General features: G+C 39.2%; 2 protein-coding genes across 2 annotated transcripts in view; both read right to left on the bottom strand.

The window, feature by feature from the left end:
- LOC308078246 (scavenger receptor cysteine-rich type 1 protein M130-like) overlaps window positions 1-13,690 on the bottom strand; it is a gene marked incomplete at both ends in the record, with an annotated part of 18,976 nt that extends 5,286 nt beyond the window's left edge. Inside the window, 13 exons of the mRNA XM_080419366.1 lie at window positions 149-208; window positions 688-951; window positions 2,193-2,450; window positions 2,813-3,061; window positions 3,994-4,141; window positions 5,201-5,355; window positions 5,896-5,955; window positions 6,447-6,710; window positions 10,329-10,586; window positions 10,904-11,212; window positions 11,818-11,965; window positions 13,064-13,218; window positions 13,600-13,690. Of these exons, the coding sequence (XP_080275492.1) occupies window positions 149-208; window positions 688-951; window positions 2,193-2,450; window positions 2,813-3,061; window positions 3,994-4,141; window positions 5,201-5,355; window positions 5,896-5,955; window positions 6,447-6,710; window positions 10,329-10,586; window positions 10,904-11,212; window positions 11,818-11,965; window positions 13,064-13,218; window positions 13,600-13,690 (2,419 nt within the window). The remainder of the gene's footprint in view (window positions 1-148; window positions 209-687; window positions 952-2,192; window positions 2,451-2,812; window positions 3,062-3,993; window positions 4,142-5,200; window positions 5,356-5,895; window positions 5,956-6,446; window positions 6,711-10,328; window positions 10,587-10,903; window positions 11,213-11,817; window positions 11,966-13,063; window positions 13,219-13,599) is intronic.
- The window catches only part of LOC308079033 (scavenger receptor cysteine-rich type 1 protein M130-like), a gene marked incomplete at its 5' end in the record, with an annotated part of 79,621 nt that overhangs the window by 54,358 nt on the left and 11,103 nt on the right, over window positions 1-14,160 (bottom strand). The window lies entirely within an intron of this gene.

Raw genomic sequence — 14,160 nt, 5'->3', positions numbered from 1 at the left:
TTACCTGAGCAGTTCAGTGTCGGTGGAACTGATTGGCTCCTGTCACAGGTAAAGTTGTGTGTGACACTGACTCCACATCTCAGTTGTTTACACATCATATCAGGTGTTATTTTGGTGTTTTCATTGCAGGTAATATTCCACATGTCACCGTCCTCCACCACCAAGGTTCCAGAACAGACGTTGTCCCCGTCTTGTAGCATGGGGTGATCTGTTAACAGACATGAAAATGTAACAACACTTTAACATACATTGTTATGTGAAAATGTACCAACACTTTAACATACATCTTTATGTGAAAATGTACCAACACTTTGGCATTGAACATTTGAACATTCATTGAACAGCAAACAAATGCATACAAAATGATATACAGTAGCTACTATATAAAATACAAAATGATATGCAGTAGGTACTATATAAAATACATACTATATATACACAGTAGCTACTATATAAAATACAAAATGAGATACAGTAGCTACTATATAAAATACATATTACAGTAGTTACTATATAAAATACAAAATGAGATAGAGTAACTACTATATAACATACAAAATTACATAAACAACTAGGCCTATAGAAAATACAAAATGACATACAGAAACTACTACAAACAAAATACAAAATGCAAAAGTGTAGACTCCTGCAGAGTGTCTCTTATTACAAGTATATCAAATACTTCACCTGTACAGTAGACAGACACCAGTCCTCCAGCACACCGGCCCAGGACCGTCTCACACTGCCCAAGACTGGACTCAGAGCCCTGGCAACGGATGTGGTAAACATCTGGCCCAGTTATTCCATGTGTTTTAAAGGGCAGAGCATTGCCACAGCCCAGCTCTCTGCAAACTATTTGTGAATGTTTGTCATCCCAGTGATCACTGCACACCCTGATGCCATCGATCTTCACCTCACCAGAACAGTATGGTAAGCTAACCACAGGATTATCTGGGAAAACAGAAACAACAGCAAATCAACAGAAATAAATAAATCCCTAATCCCACAACCACATAGATGTGATAGTGCTGAAAAAACATGTTATGGGGTCATGTAGAGATGTCATTCAAACCATGCCGTCGGAGGCCGTGCGACGTGCGATTCTAATTTGGTGCTGAACAGATCCTCCGTTCGTTATACATGTTTTGATTTTAGGAAATAGGCCCCTGCCACAAAAGAAATAGGCCCCTCCCACAAATGTAACCGGACTATTTTCACGTCACTCCTGAGATCACTTGTATTTAATTTTGAGAGGATTGATCCCCCCAAAAATGATGTTTTTGCATCAAACGGTTACATTTTGCACATTTGTGGTGCTCCCTATCGATCAAAGTGGAAACGCTTTTGGAGATTTGTTGAGTAAACCACCCTTGACGTGTGATTCAAATTTGGGATTGACTGGAAGTTTTGTTCATGATTTTTGGCATTTGTAAAACAAGCCCCTCCCTCCAACTTTGGAAGCCTTTTACGGACTAACAGTATGGACTATCACATTTGTGAAGCCGCGTGGATACGTTTATCGCATGGGTCCAGAGATCATGTGTACCAATTTTTGTGAGATTTAGACAAAATATGTTGGAGAAAGTGCAAAAAGTGTGTTTTAAAGAACATTCTAAATGGCGGAAAAGATATCCAGACGCAAATGGACGTGGCCTATATGGGGAGTTGCATCATGACCCAAGGAATCATGGGGATTTTTTTTTTTTATTCTACGACCTACGGTTCAAAAGTTATAGGCCGAAACGTAAAGTGGGCTGTTATAGCGCCACCATGAGGCATTCTTTTTTTTCAAAATTTGGCACTGGACTATGAACCTCCCCTCCAAGTGTTGTATTGGTAGCACTTACGGTTTCCAACAGAAAAATAATTGACTGGGAGTTTTTACATTTCCCATTATAAGTCAATAGGGAAAATTAATTCACTAATAAATTAATACCAATTAAACTATACAACCTATCTCTTAAAAATACAAGCACATGATTCCCGGTGTAACCGGTCAATTTGACATATGGCTCGAGTGAGTGAAAAATGTGGGAGGAGTAGTGGGACAAAAGAAAGTTTACCGGAATAACGAAAAAGAAAGTCGGACAAGTACGATAGTGTGTTGCGCTGTTAGGGCAACCACACTAATAATAAGTTATTACTCTGGCATTGGAGGAAGACCCCTTGGTTCCCGGAGGTTGTATTTTCACGTTCACAGTCCCAGATGGTCTTCAGGTTCTTCACATCACTACAGTTGAAGCTCTTCTCCCACAGATCAGAAGAACTATTTGATGCTGTATGGTTTATATAACCGCCACGGTCCATATGACGGCACAGTTTGTCTCCCTCTTTGTCTGTCCAGCCATGGCTAGAAACCATCCTGGAACCATTCTGACTGTAAACAAACACATGTCCCTCATAGTGTCTTCCATGCTGTTTTGGACGTTGTATTCTGATCTTCTGCCAGTCTGAGAAGTAACAGAGACAGAGAATAGTTGATGAAAACTAATACATATTAATATTAATGGCAAGAGGTTATTGATGTAAACACATATCCTACCATAGTCCATGTTCACAAATAGACTGTTACTGTAACATGCACATTACCTGTACAACACTTATTTAAGTGATGTCCCCAGGACTTTTTATTTTATCCTTTTAGCCTAAATGTTTTACTGTACCTCTGTGATGTTTACATTTCTTGACAGATTGAAAGTATTAAATCAATCAATCAAAAGTCAGGTGGAATCAGATGAAAGCATTTCAAACATACCAGAACACTGGAGACCACCAAGAGAACAATGTCCTTTGTCCTGTAAAGTAATGTTACAGTCTGCCAGCTTATGGCTGTTTGCAGGACAGCTCAGTCCTGACACGACTTCAGGTGGACTTTGCGGTAAAGGTCCAAAGAATTCAACAGGCTCGCCGGTCTCTCCACATTGCAGCTCTCTGCAGATGGTATTTTGGACATTGGTGTCCTTCAGGGTTTCTTTACAGACAGGGTATCTTTGGCCTCCATAGATTATCACATTTCCAGAACAATGATCTCTAGAATCCTTGAAATCAGCCTTGACACTGGCTGCATGGAAACAGTACAAAAACTTCACATGAAACAGTTTTTCTATGCATGTACAGAGATAACATACCACTAAAGCAACAAACACACACACACACACACACATGCACACGCACACACACACACATACAATAAATAATATTTCTTAGTTAAATAAATACATATACTTTAACGATTACTGTTAATATGAACACGTATGTGTGCTTTACTGCAGATTGTTTCCACTGCTTTCCTTTCTTTACAAAACTCTTGAACATGTTTTCTCTACCCCGCTTTCTCTCAGTCTCTCACAGAACAACCTGCTGGATCAAACCAGCTAACTCCACTGAAACAGCACTTCTCAAAGTCAGAGAAGCACTCCATGCTGCCTAGGCTGCATTCCACTCAGCAGTCCTGATTCTTCTAGACCTATCAGCAGCATTTGATACAATGAACCTGACACCCTTTCTGACCATGCCATCACTGGGACAGAACTTATTCTCTTTGCACTCTTACAGTATGTGACTTTTTACCTTCTGTTGTTGAACTAGGGTTCATGATTACTTTGCTTTCAGACGTGTCAATCACTCTGGATAAGATTGTCTGCTAAATGCCTAAATTGTATTTGTAATTGCAATTGTATACAGTACCAGACCAATCATTATTTTAAAGTCCAGCATGGGCAAACAGAACAAGAGGCATCAAGATGAGCCAATGTAAATGGAGTGACAATCACACAAACACACCATTCACAACATTACACAATGGACATATGTTTCTACACTATTTATAATTGATTATTGTTATCTTATAACTGTGCTGCTGCTACTGTTTAAAGAACATTCGTAGTAATGATAGACATTGACTAAAGGTTACAATAAATTACAAACAAAACATCCCCCAACACCTCCAATAATATACAATACTGCAATAATAATGCATCATCATGCTCTTACTTTCACAGGTGACATGAGCAGTGGAAGTGCATGGGACAGAGTCATTGTACTTGGCCTTGCAGTGCCACAGTGACGTCTCAGTGCCATTACAGTTGACATTGTCCAGTATTCCATGTTGCCCAGTTCTGGTGGTGCTGGTGTAAATCACCTGCAAGAACACATTCAATGTATTCTGAATAAATTTAATTTCCTTTGTCACACAAAACATTTCTGAGTGGATCAACTATATGAGTGTGTGTGTGTGTGTGTGTGTGTGTGTGTGTGTGTGTGTGTGTGTGTGTGTGTGTGTGTGTGTGTGTGTACTGTATGTAGACAAACACAGCAAACTAGTTCTCTCCGCCAGGCCAGATTGCTTACCCATTGCCTGCAAGCTTTGGAAGGCAGTTACTGTTATAGCGACACCATGAGGCCAATTTAAAAAAACATTGGGTGGAACCGTGGAAGTTCCTCTTTGGCGGCTGAGAGTGTGCGTACAAAGTTTCACGGCAATCGAACATGATTTGTGGCATTTTGTGCAAAACAGGCCCAACCCACAAATTTGAAAGCCAACCGTAGCCAATCGAAATGGAATCCTCCGGTGCGGGAGTATAGTGGGCACCTGCCCAAAGTGTATCACAGCCCTGCTACACTCCTACCCTCTGGAGCTACCAGGCCCTCCAGACGACGTTGATCCTGAGGCATCGTGGAGCAGTATCTCATAGTTTTTGAGAAATTGAAATAAACTAATAAAGCTACTTTTTAATTTGCATGCACCCAGCAATATATATTTTCACACAGATTAAATATTTTTTTAACAACAAATTTGTAACAACAGCATAATATTGGGTTGGGATGTGCAGGTGAGATTTAGAAAACCCTGTGTGGTTTATAAAGTTGGGGTTGCAATCAATGGGAAAAGTGGGCATGGCCTCTGCCAAGGAGAGGTTTTGGTGCCAAACTTAATGCTTGCAAAGATTCAGAATAATGATAAACACCTAGTTTGACCCCTCATAAGCTACTTATACTGAAGTTGAAGTCCAACTTTTAGAAATGTGTTTTGAGCTTTATAAACACATGGATGAACATTTCTTGGTAAGGAATTTATTGTGCCATTTTTCATATGATATTTGCTGACTACTGATTGTGCAAAATTGACCTGTAAGGTGTTTTATTGTGTGCCACAGATACATGATTCATTTCATATTAACCATAAAGCATGAGAGCTCACCTTGCCACAGCCCAACTCTCTGCAAACCACTTCTCCATCATGTCTGTCCCAGTCTGAACCACACACAGGCTGCAGACCCATAGAACTATTGATATAAACGGCACCATAACAATCACTGGGACTGTGGTTGTCCAGGAGAGTTATGTTGATCTTTTCTGTTAAAACATTAAGGGATTTTACATTGGGGAAAAAAACGATTAAATAAGTTAAATGTATTTAATTTAAATGATAAAATTAAGAAATAAACAAACATGCACCATTTAATCTGTTTTGTATCATCTTTGAAGTCACATAAATGAACGACCAAAATATAGGCATAATACCTGTGTGTCTAAGCTGCTTAAATGTGCATGGTTTTGTATCCCTAATAAATGATACAACATACTTAAGATGCCATGAAATTAAACTTATGGCTTTTATGTAATGTTTTCCTACTGTGTGTGTAAAGCAAATAAATATCATGGTCTAACTTAAAGCTTAACAACACAGGAGTTGACTCATTTGTCGTCTTGCTGAGCTGAAACTATGAGATGTATGAATATTCATATTACCTGAGCAGTTCAGTGTCGGTGGAACTGATTGGCTCCTGTCACAGGTAAAGTTATGTGTGACACTGACTCCACATCTCAGTTGTTTGCACATCATATCAGCTGTTATTTTGGTGTTTTCATTGCAGGTAATATTCCACATGTCACCGTCCTCCACCACCAAGGTTCCAGAACAGACATTGTTCCCGTCTTGTAGCACGGGGTGATCTGTTAACAGACATGAAAATGTACCAACACTTTAACATACATCTTTATGTGAAAATGTACCAACACTTTGGCATTGAACATTCATTGAACAGCAAACAAATAGATACAAAATGATATACAGTAGCTACTATATAAAATACAAAATGATATAGAGTAGCTACTATATAAAATACAAAATGAGATACAGTAGGTACTATATAAAATACAAAATGATATACAGTAGCTACTATATAAAATACAAAATGATATACAGTAGCTACTATATAAAATACAAAATGAGATACAGTAGGTACTATATAAAATACATATTATATATACAGTAGTTACTATATAAAATACAAAATGAGATACAGTAACTACTATATAACATACAAAATTACATAAACAACTATACAAAATGACATACAGAAACTACTACAAACAAAAGACAAAATGCAAAAGTGTAGACTCCTAGAGAGTGTCTCTTATTAAAAGTATATAACATAATTCACCTGTACAGTAGACAGACACCAGTCCTCCAGCACACCGGCCCAGGACTGTCTCACACTGCCCAAGACTGGACTCAGAGCCCTGGCAACGGACGTGGTAAATATCTGACCCAGTTCCTTCATGTTTTTTAAAGGGCAGAGCATTGCCACAGCCCAGCTCTCTGCAAACTATTTGTGAATGTTTGTCATCCCAGTGATCACTGCACACCCTGATGCCATCAATCTTCAGCTCACCAGAGCAGTATGGTAGGGTAACCACAGGATTATCTGGGAAAACAGAAACAACAGCAAATCAACAAAAATAAATACATCCCTAATCCCACAACCACACAGATGTGATAGTGCTGAAAAAATATGTTATGGGGTCATGTATAGATGCCATTCAAACCATTTACTTGAAATACGAGGTATACATTCACTGGGACTGATGAGGCCTGAATATCCCTCATCCAATTATGACACATTGACTGCCAGAGTTTTTCTAGAGCAGTCTGTAGCCTCTGCCTTGGTTTTTAACGATTGTGTTAGCTGTTCAGATAGCCACAGAATGTTTTCCTCCAGTATGATTGATCCCCTGATGGTTGCTAATCACTGAGGAGATTCAGGTGTGGTTTCACAAATGTCAACGAGGTCATTGTGACCTCGTTGACATGTGTTGTTTGATGTTTGAAAATAGCTCAAAAACCAGTAGTTTTAAACCAAAAAACAATGTGAATTGTTTGTCCGTTTGAATTTTAACATTGAAGTGAATGGAGCAGCAAATCTTTGGAAATTGTTATCTCCTTATCCGTTTTGAATATCGAAAACATTTGAAAAAAAAAAAAAATGTTTTTTTTTTAAAATTCTTTTTAAAAATGTAAAAGACGTTTATAAACGTCTTCTTGGCAGGCAACAGTTTTTGGCAGTTAATGTGTTATGATCAATGAAAAATAAACTGTCCTTTCCCCACTTAAACATACATCTGTCTTGATATTAAATCATATTTTAAAGACAATTCTTTATGTTAATATAACTCCTAATGTGTACAAATGGACTGGTAAAATCAAGGGTGTCAATTCATTTTATTATTTTTAGTCGCGGGTCGTGGCCGCCGGGACACGAGGAATAAACTGGGAGGAATACCGTCGTAGGCCGTGCGGCGTAGCCTCGCGTGGCCAGACAATATCACACGACACACTGCGTGGATATTAGTCTGGTCCCTATCAACGATAGATTTTTTTCCAAGGGGCGGTTACAAAAATATCCAAACGGACTCTATTGGTTAGACCTAAACCAATCAGAGCAGTGCTTCCTTATACGTCATTGCTCCAAATAAGGTCATAAGCCCACCCACATTTGGATACTGGGCCCTGATTGGTCCCTCACGACTTCGGAGGGAGAGAAATTAAATCTCTATTGAGGGGGGCCAGACCTAATCTGCCGAGGGCTAAAGTGCGATGCAATTTTGCAAAGGCAGATTCGTCTGGAACCAGGCTACGTGCGGCGTGCAATTCGAATTCGGTGCTGAACAGATTCTGCGTTCGTGATACATGTCGTTTTGATTTTAGGAAATAGGGCCCTCCCACTAAAGAAATAGGCCCCTCCCACAAATGTAACCGGACAATTATATTGTCACGTCACTCCTGAGATCACTTATATTACATTTTGAGAGGATTGATCCTCCTAAAAATCATGTTTTTGCATCAAACGGTTACATTTTGCACATTTGTGGCGCCCCCTATGGATCAAAGTGGAAATGCTTTTGGGGATATGTTGAGTAATTGCATAGAGACACACGGGGACTACAAATTTCACGCCCACTTTTGAGACAGTGCCGCTACTCGAGGTCCGTTAGAACGATGAACTGCAGCTGCCAATGCATTCCCTATGAGAGGATATGAAAGTTAGCCTACTTTTAAAATTATCCTGCATTAAAGGACAATTTTGGACTAAAGTTTTGTTACCTTTTCTATGACGTTATGATATCTTAGGATGAATGGTACAGTAGAAATTTTTCATAACTCCACCCCTGAGCCGCCACAGCTTAAAAGGTGCGCGGATAGGCCTTAGGTTAGATCACATATTTTAATAGCTTATTTTTTGTTTTGTTTTTGTGAGATCTGACGTTCATAGTGACAGAACAGTCCCAAAAAAAAAAAAAAAACGAAGTCTCGCTAGACGAGATTGAAATCTCAAGATTTCAATCTCGTCTAGCGAGACTTCGTTTTTTTTTTTTTTTTTTTTTTTTGGTTGCATAGTGTTCTGTCACTATGAACGTCAGATCTCACCAAAAAATGTAATAAAAAAGCTATTAAAATATGTGATCTAACCTAAGGCCTATCTGCGCACCTTTTAAGCTGTGGCGGCTCAGGGGTGGAGTTATGAAATTCTTCTACTGTACCATTCATCCTAAGATATCATAACGTCATAGAAAAGGTAAGAAAACTTTAGTCCAAAATTCTCCTTTAACTGAAGACGATATTGATTTAAATAAAAATATGTTTCCAAATGTATGGAGTGTCTTTGTCAACATATCTTCTTGTTTTCTTAATAGTTGATGTGTTTCACATTTAATTTGCCACTTTAACGAGTTACCCATAATGTTAACACAGCAGAGGGTAGACAGCAGACAGACAAGTTGTCGCATTTCAGTGACATCAGTCTTTACGAGCGCCGAGCGCCGACCAGTGGCGTACCCACTGTAGAGGCAGGAGAGGCGGTCGCCTGCCCAACTAAGACCTCGACTCCCCTAAAAAAAAAAAAAAAACCGAAACTGCGTCATTGCGTGCTTAATGTCCTCAAAGTCACGCATCCAACAAGCTTTGAACTGAGCAGATTGGACCTTCTGTTCCAGAGATAATGACCAAAACCTATTGAAAACGGCCACTTTCGCCAGTTTTCTGGGTATTGAAAACCTCAAGGGATGCGTCCGTGACGTATATACCATGCGACCACTTAAACTCTGGATCTCCGATGCTAGCGATTTTGACATACTGATGGAGTATATTATAGTATATTGTGTGTAGTATATCGAGATGAAAGATATGGGACATTAAAAAGGACAAATTAAACAAATGGGACAGATTATTAGAACACAAAAAAAATCACTACAGCCTCAGTAGTTAACCAGTGAAATGACGGTATTTTATAATGCCTCTCATAGAGATTGCATTGAGAGCTGCAGTTCATCGTTCTAACGGACCCCGAGTGTCAAAAGTGGGCGTGGATTTGTAGGCCTTCCGCTTCCGGCCGTGTGTCTCTATGGGTCCAGAGATCATGTGTACCGAGAAAGTGCAAAAAGTGTGTTTTGAAGAATATTCTAAATGATGGAAAATATATCCAGACGCAAATGGGCGTCTATATGGGGAGTTGCATCATGACCCAAGGGATCCAGGGGATTTTTGTATTTTATTCTACGACCTACGGTTCAAAAGTTATGGGCCGAAACGTAAAGTGGGCTGTTATAGCGCCACCATGAAGCCGATTGGTGTAATTCTTTTTTTACAAAATTTGGCACTGGACTATAGCCTCCCCTCCAAGTGTTGTATTGGTAGCACTTACGGTTTCCAAGAGAAAAATACTTGAATGGGAGTTTTTACATTTCCCATCATAAGTCAATGGGGAAAATGAATTCACTGATAAATTAATACCAATTCAACTATACAACCCATCTCTTAAAAATACAAGCACACGATTCCCGGTGAAGCCGGTCAATTGGACATATGGCTCGAGTGAGTGAAAACTGTTGGAGGAGTAGCCTGACAAAATAAAGTTTATCCGGAATAACGAAAAAGAAAGTCGGACAAGTACTATAGTTTGTTGCGCTGTTAGGGCAACCACACTAATAATAGTCATTACTCTGGCATTGGAGGTAGACCGCTTGGTTCCCGGAGGTTGTATTTTCACGTTCACAGTCCCAGATGGTCTTCAGGTTCTTCACATCACTACAGTTGAAGCTCTTCTCCCACAGATCAGAAGAACTATTTGATGCTGTATGGTTTTTATAACCGCCACGGTCCAGATGACGACACAGTTTGTCTCCCTCTTTGTCTGTCCAGCCATGGCTAGAAACCATCCTGGAACCCTTCTGAGTGTAAACAAACACATGTCCCTCAAAGTGTCTTCCATGCTGTTTTGGATGTTGTATTCTGATCTTCTGCCAGTCTGAGAAGTAACAGAGACAGAGAACAGTTGATGAAAACTGATAAATATTAATCAGTTCAAGGGTTGCTTCAGTTCAAGAGGATATTGGTGTAAACACATATCCTACCACAGTCCATGTTCACAAATGGACTGTTACTGTAACATGTACATTACCTGTACAACACTTATTTAAGTGATGACTTTTTTATGGTATCCTTTTAGTCTAAATGTTTTACTGTACCTTACCTCTGTGCTGTTTACATTTCTTAAGAGATTGAAAGTATTAAATCAATCAATCAAAAGTCAGTTGGAATCAGATGAAAGCATTTAAAACGTACCAGAACACTGGAGGCCACCAAGAGAACAATGTCCTTTGTCCTGTAAAGTAATTTTACAGTCTGCCAGCTTATGGCTGTTTGCAGGACAGCTCAGTCCTGACACGACTTCAGGTGGACTTTGTGGTAAAGGTCCAAAGAATTCAACAGGCTCGCCGGTCTCTCCACATTGCAGCTCTCTGCAGATGGTATTTTGGACATTGGTGTCATTCAGGGTTTCTTTACAGACAGGGTATCGTTGGTCTCCATAGCGTATCTTCACATTTCCAGAACAATGATCTCTGGAATCCTTGAAATCAGCCTTGACACTGGCTGCATGGAAACGGTATAAAAACTTCACATGAAACAGTTTTCTATGCATGTACAGAGATAACATACCACTAAAACAACAAACATGATATATATATATATATATATATATATATATATATATATATATATATATATATATATATATATATATATATATACACACAGTATGTGACTTTTTATCGTCTGTTGTTGAACTAGGGTTCATGCTTACTCTGCTTTCACACCTGTCAATCACTCTGGATAAGATCGTCTGCTAAATGCCTAAATTGTATTTGTAATTGCAATTGTATACAGTACCAGACCAATCATGACATTATTTAAGTCCAGCATGGGCAAACAGAACAAGAGGCATCAAGATATGCGGATGTAAATGGAGTGAGACAATCACACAAACACACCATTCACAACATTACAGAATGGACATATGTTTCTACACTATTTATAATTGATTATTGTTATCTTATAACTGTGCTGCTGCTACTGTTTAAAGAACATTCGTAGTAATGATAGACATTGACTAAAGGTTACAATAAATTACAAACAAAACATCCCCAAACACCTGCAATGATATATTATACTACAATAATGCATCATCATGCTCTTACTTTCACAGATGACATGAGCAGTGGAAGTGCATGGGACAGAGTCATTGTACTTGGCCTTGCAGTGCCACAGTGACGTCTCAGTGCCATTACAGTTGACATTGTCCAGTATTCCATGATGTCCAGTTCTGGTGGTGCTGGTGTAAATCACCTGAAAGAACACATTCAATGTATTCTGAATAAAATGCATTTCCTTTGTCACACAAAACATTTCTCAGTGGATCATCTGTATGAGTAATAGTGTGTGTGTGTGTGTGTGTGTGTGTGTGTGTGTGTGTGTGTGTGTGTGTGTGTGTGTGTGTGTGTGTGTGTGTGTGTGTGTGTGTGTGTGTGTGTGTGTGTGTGCATGTGTGTGCGCGCACGCGTGCGTGACAAACACAGCAAACTAGTTCTCTCCGCCAGGCCGGGTTGCTTACCCATTGCCTGCAAGCTTTGGAAGGCAGTTACTGTTATAGCGCCACCATGAGGCCAATTTAAAAAACATTGGGTGGAGCCGTGGAAGTTCTGAGAAGTGCTGGAAGTGGAAGTGCTGCTGAGAGTGTGCGTACAAAGTTTCACGGCAATCGAACATGATTTGTTTTAAAGCCAACCGTAACCAATCGAATGGAATCCGTCAGTGCGGGAGTATAGTGGGCTCTACCTGCCCAAAGTGTATCACAGCCCTGCTACACTCTTACCCTCTGGAGCTACCAGGCCCTCCAGGCGACCTTGATCCTGAGGCATTTGACATTGTGGAGCAGTATCTCATAGTTTTTGAGAAATTGAAATAAAATAATAAAGCTACTTTTCAATTTGCAAAACAAACCCAGCAATATATATTTTCACACATATATATATATTTTTTTTAAACAGCAAATTTGTAACAACAGCAAAATATTGGGTTGGGATGTGCAGGTGAGATTTAGAAAACCCTGTGTGGTTTATAAAGTTGGGGTTGCAATCAATGGGAAAAGTGGGCATGGCCACTGGCAAGGAGAGGTTTTGGTGCCAAACTTAATGCTTGCAAAGATTCAGAATAATGATAAACACCTAGTTTGACCCCTCATAAGCTACTTATACATAGTTATACTTATATATAGTTTATAAACACATGGATGAACATTTCTTGGTAAGGAATTTATTGTGACTTTGGCCATTTTTCATATGATATTTTCTTACTACTGATTGTGTAAAATTGACCTGTAAGGTGTTTTTGTGTGCCACAGATACATGATTCATTTCATATTAACCATAAATAATGAGAGCTCACCTTGCCACAGCCCAACTCTCTGCAAACCACTTCTCCATCATGTCTGTCCCAGTCTGAACCACACACAGGCTGCAGACCCATAGAACTATTGATATAAACTGCACCATAACAATCACTGGGACTGTGGTTGTCCAGGAGAGTTGTGTTGATCTTTTCTGTTAAAACATTAAGGGATTTTACATTGGGGGGAAAATCCATTAAATAAGTGAAATGCATTTAATTGAAATTATAAAATTAAGACGTAAAGAAACATGCTCTGCTTAATCTGTTTTGTATCATCTTTGAAGTCACAGAAATGAATGACCAAAAGAGAGGCATGTAGTCTAAACTGCTTAAATGTGCACTATTAAGTATCCCAAATAAAATGATACAAAATACTTAACAAGACTACCATAACAAATTTAACTCATGGCTTTTATATAATGTTTTCCTAATGTGTGTGTAAAGCAACACTTAAAGCTTAACACAGGAGTTGGCTCCTTTTTCCAAACCAGCTGCAGTGCTGAAACTATGAGATGTATGAATATTCATATTACCTGAGCAGTTTAGTGTGGATGGAACTGATTGGCTCCTGTCGCAGGTAAAGTTATGTGTGACACTGACTCCACATCTCAGTTGTTTACACATCATATCAGCTGTTATTGTGGTGTTTTCATTGCAGGTAATATTCCAAATGTCACCGTCCTCCACCACCAAGGTTCCAGAACAGACATTGTCCCCGTCTTGTAGCCGTAACATTGGGTGATCTGTTAACAGACATGAAAATGTACCAACACTTTAACATACATCTTTATGTGAAAATGTACCAATACTTTAACATACATCTTTATGTGAAAATGTACCAACACTTTGGCATTGAACATTTGAACATTCATTTAAAAGCAAACAAGTACATTGTATTTTGTGCACACGTGCGCATGCATAATATTAGTGTGTGTGTGTGTGTGTGTGTGTGTGTGTGTGTGTGTGTGTGTGTGTGTGTGTGTGTGTGTGTGTGTGTGTGTGTGTGTGTGTGTGTGTGAGTTCAGTCTTGCAAACAGAGTGCTACTTCTTTCCACTTATTAATGCATGTCTGTATGTGTGGTTTGTAACTGACA

This window comes from Gymnoscopelus braueri (assembly GCF_963280865.1).
Source record: "Gymnoscopelus braueri genome assembly, chromosome: 22".
NCBI classification, from domain to species: domain Eukaryota; kingdom Metazoa; phylum Chordata; class Actinopteri; order Myctophiformes; family Myctophidae; genus Gymnoscopelus; species Gymnoscopelus braueri.
Note: the sequence above shows the minus strand (reverse complement) of the source record. Positions and strands in the feature narration are given on the sequence as shown.